A 12,600-nucleotide genomic window follows, 5' to 3' on the forward strand; every position below is an offset into this window, starting at 1 on the left:
CAGACCAAGTGGACATTGAGGAAAGATTATTGCCTGGGGGCTCCCGCAGCAATCCTGCCCTGAGGGTATGGACAGTTTCTCACCCCCCATCTCACTCTGTTTTTTTCCCCCTACCTGTTGCAGTTTTGAAACAACAGTAGGATATTTTGGAATGAAGCCAAAGTCCGGTGAGAAGGAAATCACACCCAACTATGTGTTTATGGTATGGTACGAATTCTGCACTGACTTCAAGACCATTTGGAAGCGGGAGAGTAAAACTATATCTAAAGAAAGGTAAGGTTCTAATGGAGTCGTATCAATACCTCTTTCAGAAATCGGGGAAACTGCCTTGTCAAAGCTCACCGAGGGAGCGCATTTTACACGCATCAGGATTTTCTTTCAGACCAAGTGGACATTGAGGAAAGATTATTGCCTGGGGGCTCACGGGGGAAATCCACACAAGCAGATAGCTCACGTGATCTGATAAGTTACACTTTCTTAACCCCTTCCAATTACTAGCTAGTAAATGAAAGGGGAGCTGTGCTAATTTGCAACAGATTGCTTCTCTGTGTATTTTCACATTGGCCCAGGCTAAATGAGGCAGCCTTGCTGTCGCAGACAGTACAGACAAATAAAAGTGAATGCTTTTCCCATTAATATACTGAACTTGCATCAAAAGGAAATCTCTGAGACTCAGGCCACACTTAACACAGTGTTGAAGCCCCGCTCTGGATTTACAGCGCCACTTCTGACTCCTCGTATCCTGCTGAGGACATCAAACTGCTTGCCGCTCAGCCTCATTGCAGCCTCCCGATTTTATTAGTTGGGGGTAGAAGAAAAATCTCCACTCTGAATACAAGGGGAGAGAGAGAGAGAGAGGGAGGGAGGGAGGGAGGGAGGGAGTTCATTCTACTTAGAAAGAGACTAACTTTGGCCCTGCTTATCAGAAAAAAAAAAAAGCATTTCTGCTTGATCACTGTTTTGATCAGGTTGCCACTGTTCTACAAAGGGTGTCATGCATTTAAACTTCAAAAAGGTCTTGCTGTACTGCTGCTGCAGAACAGAAGTATGAGAGTGTCACTCAAAGCGAAGTAGGAGACAAAAAAAAAAACAAAACTACAAATTAAGGGAAATGGCTTATCTATAGCATCCATATCTCGCTAAACATTGAGACCTCGAATTCCGTAATTCAGGATTTTTGTTCTTTACTTCGTGATCAGAGAAAAGGCATATACATAATATATCTGCACGGTCACACATACAATACACTAATATGTTTCACGTTAAAAAGCTATTTTTAAAGGGATGAAGGTTTAGAGATTTTTGACCCAGTATTCCTGAGTCTCTAAATATTTTCCTCAGGGGTTTTTTTTCTGAGGAAGTCAAAGACCTTTAAAAATGCTTATCAGCATTTCTCTTCCACCATTACTTGTTTGAAAACAAGGGAATTAAAGTGAGTGGATCCATTATATAGATAAAGTGAAGCAAAAGAATAGTTGTGACATTGTTAAGAAAATAGATGGTTAATAATAATGTGGAGGAGGGATGCCTGGGTCGGTTAAGCATCTGCCTTCTGCTCTGGTCTTGATCCCAGAGTGCTGGGATCGAGCCCCGCAAAGGGCTCCCTGCCCAGCGAGCCTGCTTCTCCCTCTGCCTCTGCCTGCCGCTCCCCCTGCTTGTGCGCTCTCTGTCAAATAAATAAAATCTTTAAAATAACAATAATGACAACAACAACAATAATAATGTGGAAGAAAAAACCCTAAAACTCTTGGAGTCTGACTTCTTGCTCTTGCCCCGCAGTTGCTTATTTGGCCTTTTCAGCTTACCTAAGCTCCTGTGGCACAAATTCTGTGCTGTGAGCCCCGTAGGAAAGTGATAGAGCCGAGCTCCTGCAGCCGCTCGGCAGGCAGCTCTCAGCACCCACACCCAAAGGCCAGGCAGTCCAGCAGGGCATCTGGAATGGACAGCCTTTGCGTAAGATCTTGTGCCTCAGATTCTGAGCGTCACCCTTAGTGAATTTGTCCTTCTAGTTGGAGCCCTAAAAAAACAGTCCCGGGGAAAAAAAGGGGGGGGGTAATTAATTGCTTTTTAGTTTAAGAATCTTCTGTTGAAATATTGAACTGTTGTCCAAATTAAGTTTTCCCCCATCATAGAACTTCGAGCAAACTAACTGTGAGTCTGACGCGGTGGTGGGATCCACCCGTCCTTCAAAGCACTGCTCCCTACTAGCCACCGGCCCGTCCAGCGCTGCTTCTTCCTGGGTGCATCTAGGGAATTGCCTGCTTCACACTCTGTAAACCAACACCTTTCAAGGGTCATGACTTCACAGGACCCTTCTCAGTTCTCCTCACTTAGCAATTTCAGGGGTCTCTCCATTCCAGCCGTGCTTTTGCGAGATGGATCACCAAGGTTGCCAACCTAGAAAAACATCTCCGAAGTTAATGACAGCTCATAAAATATTTTTGGAAGCAGTTTGTTTACAGAAATCTACTTGTTAAGAAATGTTAGCACATTATGTATACAACTGTTCATCTGGTTAAACAAACTGATTAATATCCAGGGTTTTCTTGTGATGTGAGGATTTTTTTTTCATTGTCCTCTACCTGCTAAAGACTTTAGCTTTTAAACTGTTGGAATCACATATTCATTATGCTAAAATAAGCAAATTAACTTGAATTCTTCCATTATAATTACATGAGAAACAACATGATCGCTTTGTCTTGACACCCATTTAATCATGTCCATTATTATTAATTTTTATTATACTTTTCCAAGAAATCCCAATAAAACTAAACATCAGGAGGTAACATCACATAATATAAAGACATCCTCAAAAAGGAAATTCAAAACCAAATGAAAACCTGAGAGCTTGTAATTATTAGGGGGAAAAAAAAGCTGTAGTTTGGGATTCCTTCAGAAGAAATTTCACCTATTTGATTTTTTTTTTTTAAAGATTTTTATTTATTTATTTGACAGGGAGATAGAGAGCACAAGTAGGCAGAGCGGCAGGCAGAGGGAGAGGGAGAAGCAGGCTCCCCACTGAGCAGGGAGCCGGACGTGTGGGGCTCGATCCCAGGACCCCAGGATCATGACCTGAGCCGAAGGCAGCCGCTTAACCGACTGAGCCACCCAGGCGCCCCTCACCTATTTGATTTTTAAATATATTCAAAGGCCAGTTAAAATCCCAAAAATCACTGGGACAAATTAAGGAGAAATAATAATATTTTCAAAGGTGTAAATTCACTTCCCAAATGAAATGGAAATGTTGAGAACTACTTTAGGCCACTTGTAATCAATTTGTGGTAGTAGAGAATATTTACTTCTTGTTCTACTTAACATGGTTTCCATCAATACACATTAGCTTGATGCAAAATTGAAATGGATGTAGCTTCATAACAGGGTGACAATTTCCCCCCCCCTCATAAAACCCAGAATAATATCTAAACACACAAATGACTGTCTTATAAAAACATCCAATGTTTTTGTACCTCGTGAGTGAATGATAAACTGTAGCATTAAGCTGGTATCGGGATGCAATTCTGTTTTTCAGTAGAGGAGACATAGTATTTCACTAGGGATATGACTTACCTGCAGATTAAGTATATCAGTAGAAGAGCAAGCTACTATATGATGGTATATTAATGTCATTAAATTGTCCTTGGCATTTAAGCCAGTATTAGGCAAAATAGCAACTTCTGTGTCCAGGCACAAAGCCAGAATGCCCCAGTCCCTAGACATTCGGTCTATGGCCCACCCAATTCTCATGCTGTCCCAAATACTGGAACTTATCCCTGCAGTGAAATGTACCAGGCCCCTCTTTTACCCCTTTTGATTACAGGGAGTGCTCAGTAGTGCAAAAAAAACCTCTAGGTGGAGAGTTGAAAATCAACATTTTTTTTTTAATTTTTATTTATTTATTTATTTTATTATGTTAAGAAAATCAACATTTTTTTTAAAGATTTTATTTATTTATTTGACAGAGAGAGACACACAGTGAGAGAGGGAACACAAGCAGGGGGAGTGGGAGAGGGAGAAGCAGGCTTCCCGCCGAGCCGGGAGCCCGATGTGGGACTCGATCCCAGGACCCTGGGATCATGACCTGAGCCGAAGGCAGACGCTTAACCATCTGAGCCACCCAGGCGCCCCGAAAATCAACATTTTTATACCAATAATTTGCTATGTGATCTTGGGCCAGTTGCTTATTGTGTAGGGGACACAATTGTCACATCTGTTAAATATATATATTGGGATGATCTCTTCTAGCTAGTAATCTCTATGAATCTAAAAACTACTTTTCTAATATTCCAAGAAGCAATATATTTCATTTCTGAGATGATGTCTCCCACCTTTACTCTTCAGCTCATTCGGGACTGTATTAGAAGACATTTCTAGCCAAGATCTGGCGGTAAGCTGCAAAGAGATCTGGGAGCAGGGAGAATTTTCCTTGCCCTCTTGGTTGGTAAATGTCTGTAGCCAACTTGCCTTGTGCCCCGAGTTCTTCCCCTACAATAGTAATGTTGGTCTTGGAGACACCATTTTTTTTTTTTAAAGTATGCACACAAAAATGTTTTCCTCTGCTCATGTTTATCTAACATTGCATTTAGTGGTTTATTAAAGTTCACTAAAATTTTTACTCTCAGAGGCAGCTTTGCCTCATTTTACCTTTTCATGTACTTTTGTATTTGTGCTTCTTGATATCCAAACACTCAGTGAATTTTTGTAACACACACTTCTTCCACCTATTAAATCAATAGATTATCCAAGCATATGCATAATTACAAGGAGGTAACCTAATGTTTGCTACTTTTATAAACTACTCTTTACTCATTTTCTGCTTTTTCTTTTTTTTCTTGTTTAATTACTCCAGGATATAGGACCCTTTCTTATGAAATGTTTCACTACTTAGGATATCTTAAGACTGCTCCCCACACATGTCCACACATGCACACATAGAGACCACAAACCACTAGGACCCACAAAATGAGCTATGAATTTGCAAAAGGTAAAGAAGTCTCAGGGGATTCATGACTCCAGGAATAAAATCTTGGCAAATAATTCACTCTGAGCCAAAGCAAACCTTAAAAGTGCCATTAAAAAAAACCCATAATGGGTAAGTAATGAGTGAATAAGGAGTTTGGTGAGTTTTATGAAAAATGCAAATAAGAACTCTCATTATACACAATTTACACTATGGGGGGAATGGATGGTTACTTTCTCATTTTTAGTTCAGCTAAATACCAACAGGGTTTCTGTTCTAAGTATATTACTTGCCACGATTATGGTTGATTATGCAGTTGGCATACTCTTGACAGCAGATAGTTCAGAGCTGTTGTGGAGTTATCCAAAAAGCTGTCCTCACAGCTCCCTACTGCTCAGGTCACTTTAGGACCAGGAGTTGGAAACTTAGACAGGCTGTCACTCAGCCCACAAAGGAGCCATTGATCACAGTGTAGATGTTGCAGAAATTCCTCTCTTTATATGATAAAGTTTTTCCTGGAAAAAGTTCCATAAACGAAAATTGTTATTTATTGAATTCTGCTTTCCTACTGACATGCATACATGGTCATTACAGTAACTTGTAACAAGTTAATGTTCTCTTCCCTAGCCCTCTGTTGTATGGTCAAAGGGTCTGTGTACACTTACCTGCTAAGAAGCTTCGTATTTTGAAGGACCGCTGCAATAATACAAATAATCACCCCCTAGTAAATTGGCAAAACTTTGCATTTTTCTAAGTCACATTTGGAGACAGTTCTGTACAAATATACAAACAGTAAATGTCCCAAAGAGCTGACTTATAAACAGAATTATCATAACCACGAAGAATAAAACCTGCTTATTGCCCAAGCAATAAATTTAAAACTACTTCGGCAGAATATTCCATGAATAAAGAGAGGAGATGGGAGACTTAGAAATGGCAACAAGTATAGGAGCATTGATTTCAAAAAAACTAACACAGCTCTTTTGACCCTCTGCCTTCTGGAAACTGCCATTCCATCTCTTTCCTTTCCCTTCTAGCTTCTTAAAAGAGGAGTTCTTTGTTTATTCTTACTTCTTTTTTGTTGGCACACACTGCCTTCTTCCTGTATCAGTAAGGGTAAAGCCTCAGCTGCCATAGCAAAGGCCAAAATAATGGTTGCTTAAACAAGAAAAACTTATTTTCCTTTTGCATAAAAATCTGTGAAAGCAACCACTCCTCCTTCATCTCCTTCATTAGCTCCTCATTTTCTTCTATTCCTCAAGAGCGAACCTTTCCCGAGGTCCAGATGTCAGCGTTCCTCTTTTCTGCTTGGCATCATCTCCCTAGCTAGTCCCGTCTATTTGCATAGCTTCCCCTACCGGCTCTGCCAGCCCCTCCCTAGTCTTCTTCCCCAGACCCAAACTCTGACTCCCAAGTCTTAGACCCAAATCTCCTGCTGCACACTAACCATTCCCACAGGATGCCCAGCCTCCAACCTGCAATTCAGTAAGTGCCCGTTGGACTGTATTCTCTCTCACCTGAGGCCTGCTCCTGTCGGGTTCCCAACACTTTTGTCTGCATCACTATCTTTCTTAGCAGTCAAAAGCAGGCTGAAAACCTGATTCATCCTCAACTCCACGCGATCATTTTCCACCTGTTGCTGACCTCTCCGTTTTGCCTCCTCAGTGGTTAATCTTCTGTGCCTTGTTTTTGCAGTGGCTCTGCTCTCATTCAGGACCTCAGCTCTCACCTGGGTTATTGGAACAGCCTTCTGTTCTCTCTACCTATGTGTTTCTGTTTCCTCTCTAATGTCCCTTAATATTATATCCAGTTCTCTTCCTAAAACAGAAGTTAGATTACATCTATTTGTTTAAACATAGTCTGTGGTTTTCTATTACTGACAAAATAAAGGGAAGAGAATTGGCCATGGTTGGCACTTATATTCATTAACTTGTTGTGTCCTTATAACAGCCTGGAGAAGAGGGTGTATTACTATTCCATACAGGAACACAGAAGAGAGTAAATCAATTGCCAGCATCACAGTTTCACTAGGAAGCAACAGAATGGGGATAAAAGGTGGAGGTCTTCTTTGACACTAAAGCTTGAGCTCTTTTTTAAAAAAAGATTTATTTGAGAGAGAGAGGGAAAAAAAGAGAGTGCGTATGAGCACATGGGTGTGAAAGGGGCATTGGGAGAGGGAGAGAGAAAATCTCAAGCAGACACCCCGCTGAGTGCGCAGCCTGATGTGGGCCTTGATCTCACAACCCTGAGATCATGACCTGGGCTGAAATCAAGAATTGTAGGCTCAGCTGACTGAGCCACCCAGGCGCCCTAAGCTTGAGCTCTTTCAAGTATTCCATATTCTCGCCCAAATTAGAGCATGAGCTTTCAAACCACTTGCTTTAATTCACTTTCCAACCTCATTTCCTGTAGCCTCATCCCACATGTCCCCACCCTGATGACTCACTGTTTCTCACACCTGCACATTCTTGCCTTGTGTTCTCATTGGATAATTTCTTTACACTGTATTGTCCCCAGTTATTTCCTACTGGTTAAATTGGGCTCAAAATGTAGTCATTTGTTAAAGACTACCTTCAAAACCAGCTTCTCTAGAAAGTTTCTGAAATGCCTCTAAGTAGAAAAACTACTTCTTGCTCTCGTCTCTGACCCCATGTTTTTATTTTTGTTTTTGTTTTTTAACATCCTTTAGAACTTAATTCATTCCAACTTGTTATTTTAGTAGTTTATGCGTCTTTGCCCACCTCTAGGACATAAACCCATTCCTTGTATATGTTCTATGGTGCACTCTCCAGCACAGAGCCTAATAATTGTTTATTGGCCTAGAAGGGACTTCACAACATTGTACAACATGATATTAAGTGGAAACTGAAGATCTGGGGTGGTGTAAGAATTTGGGGGAGGAAGTACTCCCCAAGAAATGTGGACGTTAGGGAGGACTTTAGGAAGATGTCAGGACCACACTGAGCAGAAAATTGTAGAGGGGATTCAGAAACCAGTGGAAGAAGGTTGGAGATCAGCTGCTCCTAAATCTGCTAGGTCTTTCAAATCACCTGGAGAGCTTTGTCAAAAAGGAAATAGATCTACTGCATCAGAATCCAAGTGGGGTGGAACCCAGCAATCTGCAGTTTCAGTGAGCTTCCCACAGTGAGGGCAGAGCAGGAACTCATTCTGTATTTGGTTGCTTCAATAGATGCCTTAGTTTCACCCATCCCTTGCTTAAATATATGCGGTGAGCTTTGGAAGTGGGAGAGAGAAGGACTGCTCCCTTATGTTGTTCTGTGTTGGTTTTTACTATGTTCAGCCAAGTTTAGGAACTGCTAGACTTAGGAGATTTTGAAGGTATATTCCAACCCTGACGTCCTGTGATGTTAGGTAGAAAATAAGCTGGGCATTGACAGAGCAGGTGAATTAAGCTGCTTAGAGAGGAAAGGGGTAAGGACATTCTTGGAATCACATGGCAGAGGCCTGGACTTGGGAGTCTTAGGACCCATTTTGGAGGAATCACACAGCGTGATTTCTGGGGCCAGCCTAAGTGCCATCTTTTCTGCATGTCCTTCTCTGGGTACTTAGTCCACATGTGTCTGTCATTGTACAGATTCATAGCATGTAATCAGCTTGATTTTAACACGTACTTTTAAAATATCTATTACATCTTTAATGCTATAAAACTTATGAGACCCTATTCTGAAAGGATTTAATCTACTGATCACACATTGCCTCCTTCATGAAATATTCCCCAATCTCTGTGAGTTATCTTTTCACCACAACTCTGGGGGGTTACCTACCGTCCCTTCAGTTTTGGCATTAGTGATTTCTTTCTCATTCATTTAGTTATAGACATTTTCTCCCTTAAATGAATCGTGAGCCCTAGAAGACAAGGGCAGTGTCTTATTCTTCTTTGTTTTCTCTCTTGCACCTTGTATTTCCTTATACATAGTAGGTGCTCAATTAATATTTGTTAAACAAATAAATGATCCCTGTGTTTTCTTTGCCTTGATTTTGAAATTGAAATTGATTATGGGATTTGATTACAGGATTTGCTGTTGAAATTGATTACAGGATTTGCTATCTGCTATTGATAGATGAGACATCTTATTTATTTGGATTTTGGTAATAGAATTCCCTAAATATATCCCATATGGGTTGCTTATGCCCAAGCATCTAAAATCTTAATAGCTTTGTTAAAGAAGATAGACATGTTTAGAACAAGAAAGATTAGTCAGTGGGGTAAAACAATCACCTTCTCTGTTCTTGGCTATATGACCTTCAATTTATCTTAAAAAAACAAAAAACAAAAAAACAAGGAAGTGAAGATCCTTGGGATACATGGCTATGCCAAGCCTCCAACCTTTTTGGAGCTCAAATAAGAACCCGAGAGAGCATCTGTCCGCACTCTATTTCCTTGGCTTGGCAGACAGCAATGGAAACCCGCAGTAAGTCTCCTTCATTCAGCTAGAATGTATCTAAATTGCTTATCTGTGGGACTCCTGATGGCTCCTGCCTTGGGCAGAGACTAGATGGAATAGGGGCCTGCCTGGGTAGTATGATTTGAGGGGCGCCAGAAAGGCTACCCTGCTCCACACAATCTCCCTATTTCCTCACCCTTTTTGTTTCGGTCACCCTGTGCCAACAGGTTCTAATCAGTTCTAGGTTTTTGTGAAACTTGGTAAGTGGTATAGTTCCAAAACCAAAAAGCGGGGGAGTTGGCATCTACAAGCACATGCATGTCTTCATTATCAGGATTGGAAAGGTCTTCCAAAGACTAGCTGTGCATTGCAATTAAACTTGCAGATTAATGACACAGGGCCGGCTTTGGTTTGCAAACTGTCTCCCAGATGCCCCTCCCTGAATGAGGAAACAGTGCTGTTACCTTTCACTCTGCACCTACATCGCTGGGGCGGCTCAGGGTGCTTCGTCTACCAAGTGCAGAGTGATTGGCTTTAACTGCTCATGCATTCCAGGGCAAGTCCAGGGACCACCCCCCCTCCACTTCCACTCCCCTGTGGCCTGGGGGAGAAGCTCTGCAAAGCGGAAGAGGCCTTTGTTCTGCAATTAATCATTTGAAGTCAGAGTATGTTTGGGTACTACAAGTGATAGCCCACAAACACTGTGAAGTGGCTGATGGTGTAGCTGGTGAAATTCGGTCTCCAAAAGGACTTCCTTCATTGTGAATAGAAAAATATCTTAGGAATGAGGTAGGGAAAGATTGTCAAACTTAGGAAGGAGAGGTGATGGGCTAATTTATCACAGGATAACTTTTAGAGACTAGATTCTGATGTGTAAGGAGCTCAGTCTTTTAAGTCAAAGACCTGTATTACTTCCCTGCTGGTCTGTCTTACCATGGCTACTGGTGAGAATGACCTGGGGACCCTGGGGGTGAAGGGGTAGTCATGGTCAAGGGTCAGACTCTGAAGAGAGAATGAGCGTAGAGAAGTGTGGGTCTGTCCAAATATATTGGCCTGTCGGCCTGCCTGAGATAAATGATTTGCAGGTTATCCATTATTTCATACTGTCTATTGCTCTCTTCTCTGAGTTTTATTTTCTTACCCTTTGGAAACATTCCACATACACTAGTCAGTGGTGTTTTCATCGGCTACTGCTGTGAGGAAGAAATTTCCCTTTACGTTGAGGAGTTAATGAGTTTGGTCTTGGTGTTGTTTGTTTTTTACTTCAAGGGTGAAGAGTGACTTTACTTATTTCATTGACTTTCATAAATATTATCCATGTGTGATAGTTATACCAAGAATTCAATAACACTTAGTGAGGGAGTACTGTCAAAGCGGATAGAAATGAGGGAGCTTTCCACAGCCCCTGGCAGGTCTCCGTGATTACCCTTACTTATTTAGAACCAAAGCTGGTCATTAACCCCTTTTCCCCTGGTTGTTGAGATACAACCTGAAGACAGTACTTTTTAGAGACTTGAGAAATACCAGAATATCATAAGATCTGTGCAAACTCCACAGAGTGCACAGAGCCTGACTGCTAATGTCCAGGCTATTGGGCACTGACTGGAAGGCTAGCCTGATAGCTGTGTCCTTCTAAAAGCACATTATAAACAACCCCTGTGCTGTTAATGCTGTCTATCCTGCAGGTAATCCTAATGAGGAAAATACCAAGATATTGCCTTTTCCATCCAAAGTGCCATAAACCCTGTGGTATTGAGCTTTCTTAAGCAACAAAGCCACTTCCACACCTCCCCAAAGACCGTGTAGTATTCTTTTGTTCCTTGGCCTGATACTGCTTTGTTCAAGGCTGCAAGGAGATCATGGCACAGGAGTGAATCACCAGTTGGTATTTCGTCTTTGTAGCTTCTTATACCCTTTCCCTGACTTTTTCTCCTAAAGGGAGACCATAAAAATATCATTTGCTTATAGAAGAAGCTGTTCCTAATAATTATTGGTAAAGCCAACCTGCATTGGGTAGCCAGACTGGCAAGTTATTTATTTTATAAGTGAGATCTTCAGTAGGTGCCAACACCTACCTTCTTCATCCCACAAAAACTTTATCCACTATTCAGAGGTTCCTAGGCCAGAATTTACTGGGTCACTGACAAAGGCATGTTTTTCTCATGTTCCTGTGTTGATCATGTCCTTCCACGTATTTCAGAAGAGCCACCAGAATGAAGAGTTCTTGTACTTGTTAGAAAGATTCTGGTTCACATGGCCTTAAATTTTAGGTAAGTCGAGTTAGATAGTGGTTTGGACCGTCAGCTTTTACTAATCCAGTTTTTGAGGGAACTTGAGTATTCCCTATGCCATGCTGACGTAGAGGCACATTTCTCTACACGCTGGTGCACGGAGCCTGCCTTGTTCCCTTTCTGGACTACTTTGACCTTCTGTCTTTAGTGATGAGTGATATTAAGTCTTCCTTAAACAGGTTCACATTACAGCTGGTCAGATTTTGTGTTTTTACCAATATGAATGGCATGAACTGTATTCCCTGCAGTGCCTCTTTTTTCTTTCCCTATATCTACCGATGCTTCTGATGCCATTGATTTTGAATGCCTTCATTGAAGGCGTGTGCTTGCATGCAGTGATTAATGTTTTAGGTCACACCATACCGGCTGGCTAACAACGCTTCCTCTTTGAAGCCAGTGGCATCATAGGCAAAAACTCCACTTCCGTACTCCTGAAGTCACTTCCTTGGTCCTGTCATCTGCACGACAAAAGCGAGTGACATATTAACAAGTATGCCCTGGTAATATTACTAGATTATATATTTTCCACTTGCTGAAATGAATTGGTCATTGTCATTTAAGAGAACTTCTAACAAATATCACCAATAGGTACTTAAAACAGAATGATATTCTGTGGGGTCATTTACCCTTTTGTTTTCATTTTTTAAAAGACTTTCTATTTTTAGCGCAGTTTTAGATTTACAGCAAAATTGAGAGGTACAGAGATTTTCCATATACCCCTTGTCCCTACCCAGGCATAGTCCCCTCATTATCAACATCACTCATCAGAATGGCACTTTTTTTTTAACTAAAGATTTTTTTAACCAAGGATTGCCCGTTGTAATCCAAAAGGAATCACAGGTATCAGTCAAATCATGTAAATGTTAACCTGTATTTAAGCAAAGTCATTGATTTTTTAAGACTTTATTTTTTAGAACACTTTTATATTCACAACAGAATTGGAAGT

At 41.2% G+C, this 12,600-nt stretch overlaps 1 protein-coding gene across 2 annotated transcripts in view; it reads left to right on the top strand.

Annotated features, from left to right (window-relative positions):
- The window catches only part of FMN1 (formin 1), a 385,670-nt gene that overhangs the window by 355,313 nt on the left and 17,757 nt on the right, over positions 1-12,600 (top strand). For both annotated transcript variants that reach the window (XM_021695357.2, XM_021695358.1), the window contains one exon: positions 124-273. In XM_021695357.2, the coding sequence (XP_021551032.2) occupies positions 124-273 (150 nt within the window). The remainder of the gene's footprint in view (positions 1-123; positions 274-12,600) is intronic.

This window comes from Neomonachus schauinslandi, chromosome 9 (assembly GCF_002201575.2).
Source record: "Neomonachus schauinslandi chromosome 9, ASM220157v2, whole genome shotgun sequence".
Classification (NCBI taxonomy): domain Eukaryota; kingdom Metazoa; phylum Chordata; class Mammalia; order Carnivora; family Phocidae; genus Neomonachus; species Neomonachus schauinslandi.